General features: G+C 35.1%; 1 protein-coding gene across 1 annotated transcript; it reads left to right on the forward strand.

Annotated features, from left to right (window-relative positions):
• Positions 1-16472: 16472 nt before the first annotated feature.
• LOC116197977 (protein GLUTAMINE DUMPER 2-like) lies at positions 16473-17590 on the forward strand. The gene has a single exon (XM_031528267.1). The coding sequence runs from the start codon at positions 16637-16639 to the stop codon at positions 17096-17098; it is 462 nt and encodes a 153-aa protein (XP_031384127.1). The 5' UTR covers positions 16473-16636; the 3' UTR covers positions 17099-17590.
• The last annotated feature ends 4794 nt before the right edge of the window (positions 17591-22384 follow it).

A 22384-nucleotide genomic window follows, 5' to 3' on the forward strand; every position in this document is an offset into this window, starting at 1 on the left:
CTCGGATGCCCATCTTTGATTTCTGGGAAAATTACGTTCGACAAATGCGTAGTGTGGCTCCGCACAACACGACCTCGAGGAATTCCGGGGAAGTTGCGTTTCAAGAACAAAATTTCACAAAGGAATTCGGCGATGAAAGTGGCCAAAGTAGGGGAAACGGTGAAGATAGAAAGAAATGAAAAGATTGTTAAAGAGTGTAACATAAATTACGTATGGTGCACATGCTCTATTTTCGTTTAGGTTAATGGCCCCGTCATTGAGAATGGATAAAAATGACGTTGTTTGCATTTCGAATGGTCACGCAGAACAAATTTTATCAGACAATTTTCAAGAATTTAATAATTAAAAAATTTCGAAATCGATGATTCTTTCAGATGTTCATGGACCACATCTTGTGCTGAAACGTAAGTATCTACACAGAAACAAACAACAATTTGGAGGTATGATCGGATAACGTGAAAATCTGATGAGAGACAAGAAATTACCGAAGTGATTGGATTCATACGGTTAAATGTAAAGTACGTACCACAATTTCATAGAAAAAAAAAGTACGTACCGCAAGCAAGGTGGAGGTCCTAAGATTACCTTGTCGTACGATTGATAAATTTTACGGCTTTTGTCTCAAATGCCACGATCCCAAAAAAGTGACTGAATCATCACATTCTCGCGTGTTCGGCACGCGCAATTTACATTGTGATGACTCAACCTTACCATTCATATAAAATCAACAGAAAGTTGCATATTTTTACATTAGTCTTCGTCAAATTAGTGGTATGTATATATATATATATCTATTGCTTTGGCATATACAAATATTATATGTGGATATATGTTGTATGCTAATCGCGAGAAGCAAAAAAACAGCATTCTATTTATATTTCAGGAGAAAACACGAAATTAATTACTCGACAGGGTTATGTCAGATTCCTAAAGTTGTTCCCACAAAACACGGGATATTGAAGAGTGGGGCATCTACTAAGCAAAGAAATTGTCTTTACTCCCACGCATGCATATATATCTCTTTTTCTCAATAAGATAACGGATATCATCTGCCTGTTAGCGTTGAGTAAATCTGTTTATGAGTATCCACTTGTCGGTTGCCTTTGACTATGCAGTACTTTCAGTGTGTTTTGAATTCTCATATTGTAGGTTAAATCCGTTAATTGAGAGTTTAATTCAGCATTGAACCATATTCTCATGACTACATACATATCTCTCTAACTTCAAAAAAAAAAAAAAATATACATATCTTTATTTTTTTGTTATAATGGAGGTCTATAGATGTAATATAATAAAATAAAAATTTTAATAACTAATAAAGGTATTGATAATCCCATAACGAATATTGAATATCTGAAACTTTTTTGTTACCAGGTAAATATGTGTATGTACTACACCTTCTTTCATTATACATATATCTGTTACACTTTGGTATCAATCAGGAAAAAACTTGCTTGATTCTCTCTCTCCCTTTCACTATCATAAGTCATATATTCGCGTACTTGATGAAGACACTCAGTAATGTTTTTTTCACAATGGCCATTCTTGAATGCCAAACGCCACAATTTGAAAAGGGTTCACGATTCCGAGCATCTGATCGCATTAGCAAGGTGATTCGACCTGCGCTATAGAGTTCTGTCTATTATGAGAAAAATATACAAAATGTACGAGTATTTTGAAGCTTCACGTATCACCAGTTCTAGATGGGCAATCATATGGATTCTATTAGTAGTTGCAATAATCCAAAGCATTTTTGCAGGATTGATAACCCTATAACTAGCTCTTCCCTTCACATCAATGAATGGAGAAAAAAAAGCAATATATATATATATCCCAAAAGTTCCAACTGAAAAAAGTAGCAAGACATATAATTCATGGAAATATATATATATATATATATATATAACTTTACTATCTAAAACAATGGGAAAATAAAAGACTGCGGCCCAACGTATATTGCTGGGCCATTCTCAATGTTGGAACTTAACGAGATTAAATGTTGCTTTTTGAGGGCAAAGCACAATAGCACATGAAAGCTTGGACCCATCTGACTACACAATTAATAATGTTCGTCCACCTGCCTAGCTAGCTGGGGCCTAGGCTCATTTGCATGGCATGCACAGCCAAAGCAGAAAGCATTTAACACAAAAACCTGCGAAAATCCTTTACGGTGGATTCGGTTTTACGATCATATCATATCTGATCAGCCAATAACGTGATTCATAAAATCCATCGTGGTGATGTCTACAGAGCCCACACGCGATTTGTCAATAACTTTTTCAAGATTCCAATTGAATTTGGTCGTACATATGGTTGTCCTAATTAGCTAGGCGGCTTCTTCACATAGATTAGGATTACAATAATTCGTGTCCAGTATTATCTCTTATGCAATTGCAGTATATAATGATTCTTTTTTTTTTTCGGTGAACTAGTATATAATGAATTTACCAAATTGATGTTCATATTGATAGTTGTTCTAGATTTCTATATACGCAAATATACCATGCATGGAGAAATATCCTGTCAATTGATTATTATATACTACAAATTTCCTATTCATAAAATTAATGATGTACCTAATTAAGTGGCCGCATTTTAATATAATTAGAATATATATTTGTAAAATAATCATGTCATTGCACGTTGTAATTTTATACACAACTATCAAAATACGTAATTTGATACTCTATGCCGCATACTTTTTAAAAATAAATATTAGTTATTACATAATTATAAAAATCATCTATTTTTTTTTATATTTCAAATGATAGTATATTTTTAAGCATCTTTTAGTTTTCCTTTTCTAGATTTAATGTATTTCATCTATATTTTTACATCTAATTTATACGGTTAATCATGAAATATAAATTGAATATTAATATGTATAACTAAATACAAAAATGATAAAATGTATTTTTAAGAGTACGTAGGCTTTCTAGAACTACTAATAATTTCATATTCAATTAGTCATTCTACATTGTACTAACATGAAATATCAACTAATTTATGCCGAAGCAAGTTTCAAAATTTTGGTTTGGGACAGCTTCCGAATCATAATAGTAGCTCGAGACAAATCTTTAGCATTAATTGAGAATGTTAATGTAAGTTTTGGCATTACAATTTAGGACAGGGCAATGGTTTGGGACTTTCAGTATTAATTTTTTTTTTAAAAATTATGAAAAGTTGGGTAAAAGTATAAATACAAAAAATCGAGAAATGATCAGTTCCACTCCATATTTTTACATTAGTAATTATATGTATATGTATATGTATATGTGTGTGTATATATATATATATATATATACAAGGTCAGCATTGATATTGAAATTATTTCTATCTCATAATTAATTATGATTATACAGGAGTCAATGTCAGGAAAGAGAGTTCTAGTTATCAATTATTTCAGAGAAGAAAGAACAAGTTGATTATGTCAAAACTATCTGTCAATTACGACTGACGAGCTAGTAATATTATCTCATTGGCATTGATTAGAAATCTCAGGCACTTCTGGCGAGACAAATTTTTGGAACAAATCTTGATCCTCACGGGCTACCTGAAGTCCTAGTCGCCTTGATTTCTTGTTGACTACAACTCTATATATGCACACACAAACACGCACTAAGACTATTCAAGTTTTGATTGACAAATTCTTACCGTCCGTGCAAATATCCCATAAGTTTACTGGACAGGTAAGTTTGATACTTGCATGTTATGCATATTGTAGAATAGCAAGTGCTTTTCCTACATGGCTTTATAGTGGCTTAAACTCGAGTCTCTATCAAGAGAGCAGCACGGTTCGACAACCAGACTGATCCCACTTGATTGAAGAAATAGAGATGAAAATTTTTCGGCAACAAGATGAGGTAGTTTTTATATGTGTTTTAAGAATAATTTCCAAACATCTGAAATATATATATATTGTTCAAATCTCTATTGGCACTTTATGGTTATATATGTTTTCTGTATATATTTTTGTTCACTGGTCAAACTTGTTAACAACCATCACCAAATTTTGTGCAATGAGGAACTCATTTTAGCACGGAAAATAAATTCTTGCGTACGTCATGCATGCAGTTGAGTTCAGGAAGGCAACATATATACGTTGGGTATATATTATATATATATATATATATGTATATTTTTCTCATCACTTCCATCTCTCTTTATATAGTTTATATTATTATATACATATATTATAGATATTAAATACATATATTATTATAGACATTAAATACATATGCTTTTTTTCTTCTAGATATTTGTTAGATTCTTTTAAAACTCTACGCACAAGATACATTTCAACAATGACATATATATATATAATCTTTTCTTTTGGGCTGATATGAAACAACAATATACATTCCGATCAGTCTCCTTGATTTTCCCATCTCTTCATTAAAGTGAGTGAGCAAATGGTCTCATCATCATTAATTTCTTTTGCCAAAACTGCACTCAAGTGCCTTATCCACCCTAATCTTTCTTCCTTCATCTCTGTGTGTGGGTAAATTGGTATATTACGACCCAATTTGAGACGATTAATTGATAATCTTGCTCTTTTTCTCTGATTTAATCAGCAACGAATCTGAAATCTGTGAAAAATAGAAAAGCATGGGATCTCTTAATTAATGTATGATCACGGGACCAACTGGATTCGTATACTATAAACGCCACTTATATGACATAATATGTATCCATTTATCCGATTTTATATATTCACAGCTGGAGGATATGTTAAGTCTGTTTTTGGAACTATTTCGGTAAATAAGTAGAGCTAAAAAAATAATTTTTTTCTATTTAGGAGTTCATAAATACAAAAAAAAATGGAAAAAAAGGAATATATAGCTGGCAGGTTTAGCTCTATGCATATGGATACTAGAGTACTTGTAGTGTAGAAGTTCGAAACCTTTTTGATTAAATTGATAAGTGAATCATTTATTAATCCATAGCAAAAATAGATAGAAGCGTAAAATGCCTGATCAGAAATTACAAGAGTGAAAACAAACGAATTATCCTCCGGGCAAACTACTAAGGATAATAGGAGATACGTTAGAGAAAAATGGGAACGATTGTAGCTTGCCATATTGAAACAATAAGTTTCCATCACTACCTGCTAACTGTATTTTATTGTGGACTCCAATAGTAATTGAGAAGGAGGACATCCTAAATCCCCGATGAAATTTCACCCCATAATGAAGTGGGGTAGACAGGTTATCCCATACTTATATCTGAGCACAAGATTCTACCAACAATCACAACAACATACATAATCAATCTATCTAATTCTTAATAGCCCAATCCCTAAGGGCCTGTTTGGTTTTAAGATGTTATTTTAGAATCATAATTCTAACTTAACTCTACCCACTACAAAACAAAATAACTCATACAAAGTCAAAGAGTGGGCCCCATTTATACAACTTTTTTCCACAACAAAACAACATAACTCATACAAAGACAAATGGTGGACCCCATTTATACCACTCTTTTTCAAAATCAAAATCTGATTTTAAAATCCTACCATGAAACCAAACGCAACCTAAGTAATCAAACCGAGGAGGTGAAGGCCTCCTCTATCGAATATTACCTGCGATCACAGTAGGGGAGCTGAGACCTATAAAAACCAATAAAGAGGCTGCAATTTTATAGGCTAGAGGTAAGACTATCAGACTGATGGGGTGATCGTTTGCATGGTAGGCAAGGATACTATCTCGGGGAGGCCTAGAGAAGAATCTGTCACCATAGGGAAGGGGGAGAAGCTGATCGGTTAGAGAGATGGGGTCAGAGATCGGCAAGCCTCTGGTTCATTACTATCGGATTGGGCCGAGTCGAACAGGCATACGAGGGCCGCTGGACTGGGATGTTGAGGATATTAATCTCATATGAAAAAGATGAATTAATATCCATTAGTATATATGAGACATGGGTATCAACACTTATCAGTTTGAGTTTTTAAGTAGAAACGGGCCTAAACTCATTTAAGCCCAATGGAAATTTAATATGGTATCGGAGTCCGGGTTAAACGTATGCAACACACCAACTCTAGTATGTCCGAGAGCAGCCAAAAGAGCGCATTTTGTTAGTCCCCCTCACCCAAGCACAAAAGATAAGCCTGACTCGAGGTCAGTTATTGAGGGCGGGTGTTTAAGAGCATGTGACAACGAGTAGGCAAAAATAGACCACACGTTGCACATGAGGACGAGAGTTGAGGAGTAAAATGTGATAAATCTCACATCGAAAAAGAAAAAGAAAAATTTATGAATTAAAATATGACTTGGGTATCACCACTTATCAGTTTGAGTTTTTAAGTGGAAATGGGTCTAGGCTCGTATATGCCCAATGAAAATTCAATACGGGATAGGCCAAACGTGGCTAATCAGCATGCAAGGCCGTCACTGCCATTGCTGTACGTCGCCACTCACTGTCTTAGATCTGATTGCAGAGGGAGAAGGCATGAATCAGAGGGGAGGAGGAGACCGTAACCAACCTTGTCGAAGATAGAAAGGAAGATGATGAGGGTTACTGTAATTATGATTGTCAGAATCGTGATTCGAATCGTAGAATCGTACGATTCTACGATTCGAGGGGGGTTATACGATTCCGATTCAATGGGCTGAGTCGAAAAATATAGAATTGCAGGTGAATCAGGCCATGAATCGTGGAATCGCAGAATTGGGCTGATTTTGCGATTTCGGATTTAGCCTAGACTCGGGCGAAGCCCAGGCTTGATTCGAGCCCTCGGGCGAAGGCCATGCTATAGTCGAGCCGAAGCCCAGCCCATTGGTCCTAACCCGACACTTTTTTTTTCTCTCCTTTTCCCTTTCTTCTTCTCCGGCACCCCCTCTTTCTCCCCGATTGTGCCCTAATCCAGTAATCCTCCGAGTCTTCGACAGTCCAAGCTTGAAGCTTCTGCAATTTCTTCTTGTTTTGTTAGTGTCAATTTCTTCTTGTTCCGAGTCTCCGACAGTCCGAGCTTGAAGCTCCGCAGTTCCAACTTTCGCGATTTCTTCCGCAGTTCCGAGCTTCGACCGTCTGAGCTTCAACCAAACCAAGTAGAGTCTTGCTTTGCCCGAGTTTCAACTAGACCAGTTAGAGTCTTGCTCAGTTGCTCTGCCTCTGCCTGAGCTTCGAGTGTCCAGAGTCCAGAGTCCAGAGTCTAGATCAGGTAGTGTGCTTCGTGACTACTGACTCCTCTCTCTAAAACATCCGATCGCATTCTGCTTCGATTCCTTCGATGTGATTTAAACTAATTTAGTTGTACTGAACTGAATCTACAGGTCATGTCCCTTGGGTTCTTCTTGATTGCGTTGTTTTTAGTTGGAAATTGAAAATTGGAATTGCTTCTTGCAAATTGAATCGATTGAATCATGTCCGACGTTGCTTTGAATCAGTTTGATGCAAATTGTTGTGCTGATAGTAGTATCTGAACCTTTGGTTTTGATGAGTCTGTTCTGATCCGAGTTTGATGATTCTGTTCTGATCAGTGTATCCCGCATTGTGCTGCAATTTCCTATTCTGCTGGACGATTTTTTCTTGAGTTTATGTTAGATTTGTTGAGTGAGTGATTGTTGAGTTTGAATACAAGGATTGATTTTTTTTTATTAGAAAAGTACGATACATATATATATATATGTTTTTTTTAATTACAGGTAAATCTTATGATTCACGATATGATTTTAAGATTCACAATTTTACGACCTTCGACTGATTCTAGGTAAAATCGCGATTCTAACAACCTTGGCTGTAACCTCCAAGGCACTGTCAAACACCATCTCTACCATGGATCGAGGGTGATGATGTCAAAGACGTCACGGAAGGAACAATCGCAGGTCTGGGACGACCCATCATAGAAGAGCTCCGAGCCTCATTGGAACAAGGGTTAGCACAGAGACCTTAGTCGCGAAAATGACCACAGGGACAACCTCAGCCTCGAAATCACCACAGATCAACGATGCATAGCCGCGAACGCCTCCATCGCTCGATCAACGATGCAGAGCCGCCATCTCTTCCAAAACCAATGCCTCCATCGCTCGATTGGAAAGGGAGAGGGAGGAGAATAGAAAAGAAGGGAGAGGGTTAAAAGAAGCGACCTACCACCAGGAGAGAGAGGAGATCTTCAGCTATTCATTGGTGGCGGCAACGATGCCCGACCAGATCTAAATGCACCAGCGAAAGTAGACTTAGGGTTTTACTGTTTGGGAGGGTTTTTTTTTTTAGGGGGAGGGGTTGGAGGAAGACGAAAGATGATTTGACCAAATTGATGCCTGAATGATGATTTTCCAATGTATTAGTTAAGAATCTCTTGTAATTTCATTAAGTAATACATAGAAGTTTTGCCCTTTGTGCATAATATACATCGTCCCACCTATAACATCATTAACAACTCTCGTTCGAAACCTTAATTAAAAAGATATCATGAAATGGCTTCTAAATTCCTTTGCAATTTCCAACTTTCGATATTTAATGATAGATAATTAAGGATTTTTTCCATTTATTCTCATGCAAGCATTTTACATAAGATAATATAATCATATACCTATCGTATATCACATTTTTCAAAGGTAAAGAGTGCTGGTGCCCGAAAGAAGTTAGTGTAGTATAGCGGCACACGTCATGTCTAGTATTTAAGAGATTTCAATTTCGATTCTCATAGTGAGATTATCTGTGCCCCTATAATAGATTTTTTATATCCTTATATTAGATTCACAACCCTTCCTTATAATAAAAGAAAAAGTGTTATTATGCCCACAAAATTAATAAATCAATCTTCATTGGATACCTAAGCATAATTAAGTTATTGACGAACCCATTGCACTAAATTAATCATTTATGATCACATCATGTGTAGATTAATTTCATCTAGTATGTTAATTGTAGCCAATCATCCTAATATTACTTGAAAAAGAAAAGTTTTAGCCAATCATATTACCGGTGATATTGCTATAAACCTTCAACAATAACAGGGTCATTATTTTACCTTGTGAAGCTAATCCCTTCTTTGCATACCGTCAACATAGGTTCGGCTCATAAATCATATGCCACCTACGATCCAGTGACAGTGCATTCTTCTAGAGTAGCTTGATCGTGAGAAATACGCATATATATTTCCAATAGAACGATATGCATCGTCGAAAACGATAACAGACAAAATGAAAAAATGACAGCAACTTTCTCCTAATATTTGATGACCCAGAGTCAACATATCACACGCACATACTTTTTGGTGATTGTAATTTCTTGGAAGACCATCTTAGACCAGCAATCGTATTAATCATAAACACTGACTTAGCTTAGACGAGGCATTGTCACCTTTTCTAAGTACGTCGTAAGACGAACTAGTCCCATGATGATATATATCCAAAAAAAGAAAAAGAAAAAAGGAACTATTATTAATAACTATAGAGAAAGGTCGAAAAGGAAAGATTAATCTATTAGAAGAAAGACAATGATGTTTTGTTAACCTAAAATGTAATAAAATATAAACATCAGTTAGTGGGATTTGGTTTGGATTCGTTTGCCATTTGCCGCAATATTCATCCCATTTGTGATTGTTTCGATAAGACAACGATTATTCTAATTAAATGTGTCAATAATTCTTCATATAAATATAAATAAATATATATATATATATATATATATGTATTTATATACATATAGTGGAAAATTGACAGCACTACTTTTCTTTGGCTTTATCCCTTTGACTCATTTTCAGTTCAGTAGGGTTCACAAGATACCAATCAAATTCTCCCGTATATAGCTTACAAAATAAAAATAAAAAATTCATTTTTTATATTTAATAAAATAATATTTTTAAGGATAGACAATGGTTAGATACGATGTGATTTTTATTTATTTATAATTTAATATAACTGACATGCTAGGAGTCGTTTGAACCTATTAGGGAGAGAATCGAGGGATATGATATGGAGAAAATCAATTAGGGATATCAAAGAATATTTGATATTTATGATATTGTGTAATTTTTGATATATTTCCACAATTGTTGCATTCCATCTACTATAAATAAGAATACATTCACACCATTTGGTGTGTGTGACATTCTAGCAAATTCTCTATATTCTTTATGGTATCAGAGCGGAACGATCCTACTGCTACTGATTAAAGCTTCCGCTAAATACGTTCTTCGGCGCGTCCGGCCATGACCGGGCGCGCCCGGCAACCTCAATTTTGCACTTGACAACCCCAATTTCTCTACCTTTCTTCCACAGTTCTACCTAGGAAAGCTTCATTTTCCTCGCCTACTTAGATTGTCTGAAATAAATCTCTCATCCCTGCAGATTGTCTCCATCTCCCGCTTACTAACAAGAATACCTCAAATTCTTTTGTCCTACTGCAGCGATAGTCAGCATTGGATTTGAGTCGCACAATTTCGAGTTTTTCCTTCCTCTCTCTCTCTAGACTTGTCTGCGGAATCTCTCTCGTTTCTTCCGCCCCAAATCTCGACAGTTATCTTTTCTGCAACCACTGGTCGTGCTCGACCTTCCTTAAATTTTTTGTTGTCCCAAACCCCAGTCACGGCCTCGTCTTCTCAAGTCTCTCTTTTGCCAATGCTCATAGCTTTTCTCTCTGTTGGCCTTTCCCTCTAAACCTTTCACGCCCAATCTCCTTTAAAATTGGGCTATTGCATTTTTTTCCCCTTTCAGCCTATTCTACTTGTGGTCACGGGCTTTTACACTGCTAAGGACGTGAAAGCCAGCTTTTCCAAGCCATTTCTAATTCACTTCATCAGGCGGCGACCGATCAACTCAATGGTCCTCTTACGGAGGGTATTCACACTGTATTTGCTGAAATCAGTTTCAAGCTCAACGTGCGGCCTCCCCGTTGTGCTTGTGGGGGAGTATTAGGGAGAGAATCGAGGGATATGATATGGAGAAAATCAATTAGGGATATCAAAGAATATTTGATATTTATGATATTGTGTAATTTTTGATATATTTCCACAATTGTTGCATTCCATCTACTATAAATAAGAATACATTCACACCATTTGGTGTGTGTGACATTCTAGCAAATTCTCTATATTCTTTAGAACCAATGTAGTCGTTGATTTGAGACGATCGAGATTGCTTAGCGGTACTTGGCTTGACTAGTCGCAATTGGGTTGTTTAGGGTTAACATTTGCCTAGTCTACTTTGTTTTAATTGTTTCAATGGTGCTTCTGTGATGGGATCCTACTCGGCTATTGACCTAAGGCATCCTCTGCGCTATCTCCTGCAACAGAGGTGGAAGTTTGTCATGGATTTATAGATTGGACTGATGATCTCCCTGCCTAGTTTTCATTAGGGTCTATGGTGAACTGCAACATGGAGGTGATCTATCGGAATTATTGACTTTAAAATGGCAAGCTACAATTGTATTGTTCTTATTTGACGTGGTTTTCACATGTATTTTCCTTTATAGTCTCCCAAGTGGATCAACTAATATTTCCCGTTCCTGTAATTTTTGCTCGAGTGTTTTTCCTTGTATTGACTTTTGCAGTGAATCGATGTATCCATTTGGATATTAGTGAATGATCCTCATTATCGTTTGAGCAAAAAAAAAAAAGACATGCTAGGAGTGGTTTTCGAAATTACTAAGGACGATTATAATTATGCAGGAAAAAAAATACAAGAATTGAGTACAAAGACTAGGAATCTTTTCATTAAAGAAATATATAACAATATAGATGTATATTTAAACTTTGTGAGGGTGAGTGCCAAAATATATAATTATATCGTATGAATTTGCATTTGAGGAGAGTGGGAATTGTTCAGTCATATTATATGGAGTAGGGAAAAAGACAAAAACCCCACTTGTGGTTTGGAGTTGGGATAAATCGCACCTTATTATTTTATTTGAGACAATAGCCCCTTGTGATTTGCTCCGTCAAATATAGGGGGTTACGGCGTTAATTTTTTTTCATTTTCAGTCCTCAATCTTTAACATTTTAATCATTTTGATTATAAATCTTTTTCTTTTATCATTTATATCCTAAACTTTTTATATTGTTTCATTTTAGTCCAACAAAGGAAATCGAAAGGGAATCGGGATCGAGGTCGCCAATCAGCCCACCCGACCCCTCCACCTTGGTCGCCGGCGACCTCTGTGGGCACCAGCGACCTCAATGGAGGTGTCGGGGTCGCCGATTGGTGGCCCAGACCCCGATTCTCTTTCGATTTCCTTTGTTGGACTAAAATGAAACAAAATGAAAATTTTAGGATATGAATGATAAAAGAAAAAGATTTATAATCAAAATGATTAAAATGTTAAAGATTGATGACTGAAAATGAAAAAAAATTAACTCCATAACCCCCTATGTCTGACGGAGCAAACCACATGGGGCTAATTGTCCCAAATAAAAGAATATGATGTGATTTGTCTCAATCCCAAACCATAAGGGGGATTTTTGTCTTTTTTCCTATGGAGTATATGTTTGAGCAAAAAAAAAAAAGTTATATGGACAATCGATAGAAATATCCAAACGTCCCTTGCGTGAATGTTAGGGTGGGGGGAGCGTAGTGGGAGGTGACGATGAGAGAGTGTTGTGTTGGGTTGGGTTGGGTGGGGTGGGGTGGGGTCTTTACTTTCACTAATCATTTCATTTTAGGAACCATTCTTTTGTTTGTCTATGGGAAATGGACCCTCTCACGAAACTCCTCATCTCATTCGCTTGCCCCTTAAGATTAAGACAAAGATATTTAAAAGAAAAGAAAAGAAATGGCTCCTTTGTATATACAATTCATTGAATTTATGCTGAGAATTTCCTTTTAGTCACCATCAAGATTTTCAAAACTCAAAATTTATCACAATTCCTTTTCGCTCTAGTCTGTACAGTTCAATTATGTTGAGTCAAGCACATCCAAGGAGTTATCTCTAGTGTCTTATAACAAAGATTCAAACTCAAGATTTCAAGGTGATTGGACTCACTAAGTTTTAGGGGTGGGGTTTTCGAAAATTGGGAAGATAAAAGAGGGAGAAAGATGTTAGAAGTAGGAAGTGGGAGGCAAAAAGCAAATGGTGTAGGGGATGGTGGGCCTCTTATTTATTTATTTCTTTTATATACTCAATTATTTGACAGAAAGTTTTTTGTATTTTTTATTTGTCGGCACAAAAGCACCTGAAAGACAAGAAGTCTATATTATCATATGGATTGGGTCATATAAGAATATATTTGCGTGTACAGGGAAAAAAAAGTGTACCTGGGCGTTTCTTTTTATTAAGTTGCGTTTAAATTTAACCAAGGCAATTATGTGCGCGAGGGGTTTCTAGTCGACTTTTTTTTTTGGTAGAATGCAACCGGTTTTTTTGAAAGTTTATTTGGCCGAATTCTATGGAAAAGAATTTAAATAATCCTACCTTATAATAAAGTAGAGGAAAGAAACTAATAAGAATGTAATAATTGAAAATGATTATGATAATTATTCGAATGATTATACTAACTCATTTTCCTACTTGTTGCAATTTGATTAGTAGTTTCTCGTGCCATGTTGCAAAATATGATTTACGGGAAAATGTCTCACTTCCATGAATGCATACTTATTAGGTGCGGCTTATTCAATGCGATATCAAATGCCACATTTGATCATCTTAATTAGCATATATATATATATATATTTGGGTAAAATAGCACATATATATATATATATATTTATATAGATCCATAAATGGTGGCATTGAGCGAAATGAATCAATCACGAAGTCGAAAAAAAGGTATAAGTTAATCATTATCACGAAGGCATTGCCTACAACTGAAATCTCCCGTGAAATTTGATATCATACATACACATAATGCTTTTCCAACTAAATACACATTAATCAAGAGACATTAGGAGGTCGAATATACTTCCTCTTAATTTGAAATGAAGAGATGTTGAATTTAATTCTCATTGAAAAGATTTTTTCGCATTTTTTTTTCTTCCATTGACTAGCTAGGCCTAGACAGGCTCTCTTATTGTAATCGAACATGATGAATAGACTGTTACATTACACATGATGGAAAAAGGGAAAGGGGACGGATAGGTAGTTTCAGTATTCACGAGGTTTAGTTGGAAATTAATGAAACACAGACAAAACAAACACCAAACATAAAAGCCAACCCAAAGGTAAAAAACAAACTAATCTTGATTGGTTCACGTGATTCGACATTCGTTTTGCTTAAATAAAGTCTTAAATTCGATTCCTGATTGGAAAATATTTCACGATTAGGGAAGTTTTATCTTTTAATGAAAAAATTTATTTAAGATCTAAAAGACTTTCGAATACCAAATCATTCATATTTATGAAAAAATGACAAAAAAAAAACCTGTTTTCGAGATATATATTGTAAAAAAAAGGCGGTACCGATCTCGTGCATGCATCACCTTAAAAACCAACCGCCTCCTCTCCTGTTTGATTAATTTAGTTCCTTTTTCTATTTTTCTTTCTTTCGTACGGGTAGCTCCTAATTTTAGCTTTAATCACGCTTTTCATACGGACGAAGTGATCATATTGCAACAAGAAAACCTAACTTAGCTAATATTATAAGTAGTTTTCCGGTGAAGCAGCGGTGTCTTTTGATATTTCTTTAACGGCATGTCATTTATATTGTACTGATTTTCTTTTTCCTGTTCGAAAAAACCTCATGAATCTAGTAAGCAAAAAGGAAAATGATATAAAATGAATAATGAGAGTCCCGTTTACGAAAATCAAAACCAGACACTTTTAGATTCAAATTGAAAGTCAATGTCACTACACTCCTCGAACCGTCATTTTGTATTTATTCTTTTTATATCAATGATATGCAAAACACAGACTGAAGCCTGAGGTGCTATACTTCTTCTATCATGGAGATTTAGCTTATAAAATTAATTAACAATATCTTTCTTGGAAATGACAAAATTTCCTTAAGATTGTATCCCTTGTATTAGGGTTCAATTCATGAGCCTTTCAAGCAATTTTTAGCCCGGAAAACCATACTGAATGCTTAGCCAAGAAACCAACCGCTTAAAAGCCTAGCTTCCCTTTCAAGCAATATAATTATCGTAAGGTAGTAATATTGGGTTCTTATTTTATACTATATGGTTTCATCGGAAAAAAAAACATGTGCATATATGATTACTCGATTGATTAGATATAATTAATCAGGGGACGGGGAGGTTCAACGAGAAACATGTGCATCTGATTGATTGTTTAGATATATTCGAGCAGTATATATAATGAAATAACTTTGACAGTAAAAACAAATTATTTATTTTGATTTGCATCACTTGGCATTTAGAAACTCAATAGGTCTCGAATAATTCAAATTCGAGTCAAATCAGTTTATCAAGTAATAAAAAATTCTTTCAATCCTGAATTTTTATTTTTATTTTCAGTTATAAAGGAGGCGGAAGGCTTAGTTAATCATGAGTTTTTTTAATTACAATACTTGCACTCGAAACTCATTATTTATAAAGGAAAAAAATGTCAAACTATTTGATTCAATTCAGGGTGATCCCACTAATTAATTGAATTGCATCTATGAATCTAAGAAATATGGTTATGGAGGAAAATTATTTAGGCTGTAGAAAAGGAACAATGCGAAACATCCATAATATCATCGCACTCGCACCACATAGCCCAGTTCTTGCGATACGGCAGGAACAACATTGTGCATCTTTCCCATCACATCAATTAAAGTGGAAATAAAAAATGGCGTCATAGAACCAAAGAAGCTATCTCTCTCTCCCCCTCATCATTTTCTTTCTTCCTTCCTTCCTTTTTTTCTTTTCTCTTTTAATTAGAAAATAGGTCCATAAATTTAATAAAAATATATAAAAGTCTTCCTAACTTATAATCAAGTCTGAGACTTTTACCTTCAATTTTCTTGTCCCTTTTGTTCTTAGACATGTTCTCATATTAAGATGTGTGCTCTTCATGTTCATGCTCAAAACTGAAAACATGGATTTTTTTTTTCTTTTAATTCAGCATAACACCACGCATACATCTTGTATATGAAGACATGTATCTATATACACTACGGAGAAATTCTTCGTTTGTGAACGGGGTATAAGTTCTAAAACATTTTAGTTTCAATGAAAAATCTCATAATTCCAAGGAATATTCTATATAGCAAAATATAGAATTGGACACGATATACATTTTTCATCACAAATTTTATCTCGGGGCAGCCAAAGCCAATGCTGTATGATGCCATCAGCTTCTAAGTTCTTCCCCCTTTCATTATCTAAAAATTGAACTACCACTGGACCCCCATCCTAAAAACCATGAGCATATGACGACATAATTCAAAAAAAAAAAAGGACCCACCCACCAAAAAAGGTAGCCCAAAGGAAGAAATAGTAATAATACTAATACTAATACTAAATATACTTTCTTCTTCTTCTAATAATAATAATAATAGTATTATGTACAATAAAAGTAAAAAAAATAAAAAAGAAATCTCACCCTCGGTGAGTCTCATGACTCTCATCTCCCTATATATATCATCACAGCCACCACACCCCATCCGAGCCTTCCTCCCTTTCCTCATTTTCGTTCCTCTGATCAGCTAAAGAATCCAATAGACTATATATCTATATAAATATATATAGATACACATATATTCTTTGTAAATTCATCTCTTACATTCCTCAGAAAGAAAAAAAACAAAAAAGGCTAACAAATGGAAGCTGCCAATGCCCACGACATGTCGACGGCGCCGCCGTCAGCTGCCACCCCGCACTCGCCATGGCATTCCCCGGTGCCGTACCTTTTCGGCGGCCTGGCGGCGATGTTGGGTCTCATAGCCTTCGCCCTCTTGATCCTTGCATGCTCCTACTGGAAGCTCTCCGGCTACTTGGACGGCGGCAGGCAGGACGGCACCGCCGGCGAGGGCGACGTCGACGTGGAGGCCGGGACTGGTGATGGCAGGAAGCCAGTGTTCGAGGAGAAGATACTGGTGGTCATGGCGGGGGAGGTGAAGCCCACCTTCTTGGCCATCCCCCTGTCCAGCCGGTCGTCCTCCTTTGGGGACGGCAACACTAACTGCAGTTCCGGCGCCGACAAGAGCGAGAAACCGGAGGTGGCGGTTGAGAAAAATGCACCGAAACAACAAAGTAGTGACCAGCACCAACAGAGCTTATAACTCAACCATCAGATCTGTAGGACTCACAACATGCCTCGGTTGGTACTTGACACCGGAACTAACTAGGCTCAGCTCGGAATTCTACGCTCGATCCGAATCTACTTGTGCCCCCCCGAATTCAAGGGTTTCTTGAAAAACAATTTAGTGTCATAGACATATATGGTATATTAGGATGAAGTAGCTCGGGGTCATGTTCTTTGTTTTCTTTCTTTCATGCTTCTTCTCCTTCTTCTTCTTCTTCTTCTTCTTCTTCTTCTTCTTCTTCGTATTGTCATTCTCTTCTTTATCTGATTCGGAATTTTGTCCATAGACTTGGTGAGGTTTTGTTGTAATGGGAATTGTTAATTAGCGAGAAGTTCTTCTCAAGCACGTCATATGTCCATCCGAATTTTACGTGGCCTCTAATAGAGAATTGTGCAGACTTAAGAAGTGATAAATTTTCCACCCAAAAAAGAAGTGGTATATTTATTTTATTAAGAAAATATTCGATTTTTCTTTTTTGGGATGAGATTTTGCTTTGGATATCGGCTAGGCTTCACAACCATGAGGTGAAGATCGAGTTCAAACCCATGGGGCTCATATTCATTATGTAAGACCAGATTGATTTATTATTATTATTATTATTATTATTATTATTATTTCGATTACAAAAGAGTGAGACACATGGATCTAATATGACAAAATAAAAATTTGGATCTAATATGACAAAATAGAAATTTTATTTTTAATAACTAATGAAAAAGTCCGAATAGTCTCAAAAAGTCCGAATAGTCTCACATCAAGTATCTAAAACATGGTAGAAATTTTATTTTTAATAACTAATGAAAAAGTCCGAATAGTCTCAAAAAGTCCGAATAGTCTCACATCAAGTATCTAAAACATGGTAGAGAAAGTTTACCTCATATCGATCTTCTATACCAAAATCTTAATATTCACCTAATCAAGGTTGCCTAATCGTTGCCAATCCATGTTTTGGTTTCAGAGGTTCAGCACCCCTCCTTCCTTCCTCCTCCTCCCCCCCCCCCCCCCCCCCCCCCCCCCCCAAAAAAAAAAAAACAGTACCTCTCCAACTGCACATCATGCATGCATTTTTAGTTTTTTAGTTAGAAAGAGGGACATGGGCCTGAAAAGAAATAAATAGAAAAGAAAACGAGATATTTCATTTCATTCATAACAATAAAATTTAGAATCTCTTAATCTTGGATGAATGATACTGCATCATCAGATTCCCTTCTTATCGTGCATGCATATATATATACATACACATATAATAAGTGAAAAATTAATTTCATTATCGAGAATGTTAATTGAATTATAAAGAATTTTTTAATTAAAATTTTATATTTTCAAAACGAAGATATAAAGCGGTGACGCAATCCTCGCCTGATAATTAAAAAATTTCGAGTTTAATTTTTGTGATAAAATCATCAATATTCTACTATATTAATTATTAAAATTTCTATTTTATTATAACAAACCAACTAAATCTCCTTTTGTAATCGAAATTCTCATTTTGATTTTTGTTTTCTTAATTAAAGTAAACCGGGGCTTCGGATCTTGAAACCAATGGGCCTGCTATTGTGTCAAAATGCAGGGAGCTGAATTAAGGTGCGCTTACGTACGTGTAGGGCTGTGATGGAGAGTAGGGTGGACGGGCGCTCCACGTGTAGGGTTACACTCTACGCGGCGGATTGGAACTGCAGAAATGCACATATATATATATATTTATATATATATATATATATTTTATAATATATATGCATTATATTGAGAGCTCTTATATACAATAGAGAAAGCATGGTGATAGCCATAAACAACTGACAATCGGACACGAGAATGACCAAGATCAATAGATAATATAAAATGTCTTGATTTCGGGTATACTGTACGTACCACACCTCTTAGTAAGTCGATCCAGTTTAAATTGAATTAGTCGAAACTTCTTCAACTTTCAAATATCATCGTATTTATTGGAAAATGACTGAGCAAGCAAACAGTTGTTTTTCTCTTCCACCCTGATCTGATGTTCTATTGTATGTGTCATGTTTGATGGAAGTTTCTGTGGTCTTCTTCTCCCCCTTTCTGACTATCAATTAATTTAGTTTTTTCTGTCTTGATTTTCTGTATGTGATGCTGTAAAAACACTGTGTCGTTTCATTGGTGTATATATGGAATTGGAGTCCCTTCTAACACGTACTCAGTCTCTGGGTTTGGCCAAACCCTTCGCTTTGGATATAATCATCCACTGTTAAAACTTACATATAAAGGGAAAAGAAAGACGGTGTAATACTACGATGCACGGTTCATTTGAAATCAAGAAATTCGAGTTTCAATTTTTGTCCATGAAACCTCCTGAGTCTTTTTATTTCCTATTTATTTTCTTCTAATATGGTGGAGTCCATGGCTTAATTAAGCAAATAAAATATATAACTATTAAGAGGCTGCGTGGCCCTAACTTTTCTATGCTATCTATCAATGCGTGTCGGTTCTTTCACCCTCAAAGCCATTTTGGAGATAATGCATTAATTATTTCGGCACGATCAGTCCTTATTTTCCCTTAATGACGGTCTTATCTTATATCATAGCTAGGTGGTCCTCACATTCATGCCCCGGACGTTCCCTGATTTTCTTGCATATATATTGTTTAAGGTTACGTAAATACACAAAAATAAATATATGTATATACGAAACCCTATTCCAATTCCTTGACATAATATATGAACTGTTTGAACATTGATACCTCGATCAAATCAACTTTTCTCATGATGACCTCGGGCGATCCATGAGGCAATAAGTGGCGAAATGGAAGGCTTGGATAGGGAAGATGTTATTCCACCATTCATCGCATGTCGACAGGCCCAATGAGTATAACATTAATGCTCGATCAATGAGCAAAGATGCATCTATTCTCATCGCACGCTTTAAAACCGTATCTTCTCTGGATCGTGGGATTAGACCGTATATATCATGGAATTTGGTCAACTGACTAGGTCGTCTAATATAGTAATATTCAGCTTAAAAACTTTGGATAACGAGTGCTAAGTTTAAACGGGATTAGTCATGACTCAATTGAATTTTCGGATATCAGAGTTTACACCGAAAAAAAAAATTATCTTGCTTTTACTTCGACACACACCAAAGAACACAAAGCACTCTGCTATAATCTTACCATATAACCAAAAAAAAAAAAGAAAGAAAGAAAGAAAGAAAAAGAACACTTTAAATATTATAATTCTTCGCCTACTCGCGATTTTCAAAGTCATCAGAGTCGAACCCTAGCTATTTTTTTTTATAATTCATTTAAATTTCATTAATAGAGGTGATCTTACAGATGCGAAAAATCACAAGAGATTTACAAAAAGATCAAAAACAATCCCTACAACCACAAACAATGAGAATTACAAAGAGATGCTTACAAAAGAGATAAAAAGACGACCCATTTACAATCAGTCAACAAAATTTAAAAGCCTATCAAAATCCAATTTGGCTGAACAGTCCGCAAATAGTATCTTCGTATACTATACATAAATTAGCCGTAGATTTCGCTTACTTATTTTAGATATCTTTCTTTATTTTCTCCTAGGTCATCTTGTATATCAGTTGAGTGAATGAAGGAAGTAAGCTTTTGGCCTATATCAGTTTTGATAGAAAACTATTGGATTCTCTAGGGTACCATCCCTAGCTAATGTACCATGTATATGTGTGTGTGTATATATATATACATATATATATATATATATATGATGTGCACATTATGTCCGTAGTGAACGCTATTGGTGCTACATGCTATTTGTTGCCTACATCAGTGGCTTATATTGAAAATTCATGCAATCTCGATCGACAATCATTGGACAGACATTATGACGTAATAATTCATGAAATGAAAGCCACCAAGGGAGAAACTAATGATTAGTCGTTGAAGATCAGAAAACATTTTAAATCTTGTTATATGGTGAGGTCCTCCATTCACGATTATGTATTAAACTAGGATACATATTACGAATGGTGGATCCCATTCATGAGTTGTTGAATAGGGAGTGGAGCATTCAGATCCATTACACTTATCGTCAGGGACGATGGGTTTGTCAGCTGTTTTTGTGCTCATTTACGAATGGTTTTGAGCATTCAGATCCATTTACGATTAGAAAACATTTTTGTGCTCATTGACTGGCGAGAAGTGTTTGTCAGCTGCCCTGGGGAGTTCATGTTTACCAACAACCCCGACCGGTTTAAGAGCACTACTTTTCGATGATATCGTTGGGGCTTCCTTACCCTACCTCTATATTACTTAGCTTGTTTTTATTTTTTCTATTGGGCTTAGGCCCCGTTATCCAAAAAAAAAATGATATATGTTACGCGCTGACACCCAACAATTCAAAAAGTCTTTGGATGAAAAAGCCTTTAATGATATATATTATATTAGTAAAATAATAACGAAAAAATGCAAACTTTATTCGCCAATTATATACTAATCTTTTGTACTCAATAAGCAAATTATGTTGTGTATTGACAGGCAGTATTTGGGTATAAATTATGAAATTATCATAATTTTTTAATCAAATTAGATCTAATTAGTGACATCTGTTGTAGAGTAGATCACACGTCATTTTTTTTCCGAGAATGGAGTAGAACGTACACCTAATGTGGAACTTCTTTGTATTAATTTGATACTAGCTGTAGAGCCCGTGCCTTGCACATGGTAGAATTGATGCTTTTTTCTTTTTTATATCAAATTTATTATATTATTATGCATACTTTAAACATGTATAATATATAGGAATTTACCATCAACAAAAATATTATATCAGATATATATGACTGATATTGAATAAGAAAAATATTTTATTTTATTCGCATTTTATCATAAAATATTTTTTAAAAAAATTACAAAATAATTTTTATTAAAATTGAAAAACTCAAAAATTCGAGAAAGTTCCATTCAATAACGAATATTAGAAAAGTTCATAAATTTCCAATATGTTAATTTTTTAATGTTAATACTAAAAATTAGAAAAAGACGAAATTATTTTTTTAATTTTAAAAATTCAAAAAACTGTGATTTATTAAACTTACGTAACTAATAATATCTTATCAGAAAATTGAAAAAATATTCTGTTTTATTCGAATCTTATTATAAAATATTTTTAGAAAATTTAAAACTCTTTTTTTTGTTTGAATTTATTATAGAAATAAGAAAACTATCGAGAGAAATTCATTACATAACCGAGTGGTTCTGAGGCGATTAGGTTGTGCCCACTATATTCTTGCTTTCATATATTGTGGAAG

This window comes from Punica granatum, chromosome 2 (assembly GCF_007655135.1).
Source record: "Punica granatum isolate Tunisia-2019 chromosome 2, ASM765513v2, whole genome shotgun sequence".
NCBI classification, from domain to species: Eukaryota; Viridiplantae; Streptophyta; class Magnoliopsida; order Myrtales; family Lythraceae; genus Punica; species Punica granatum.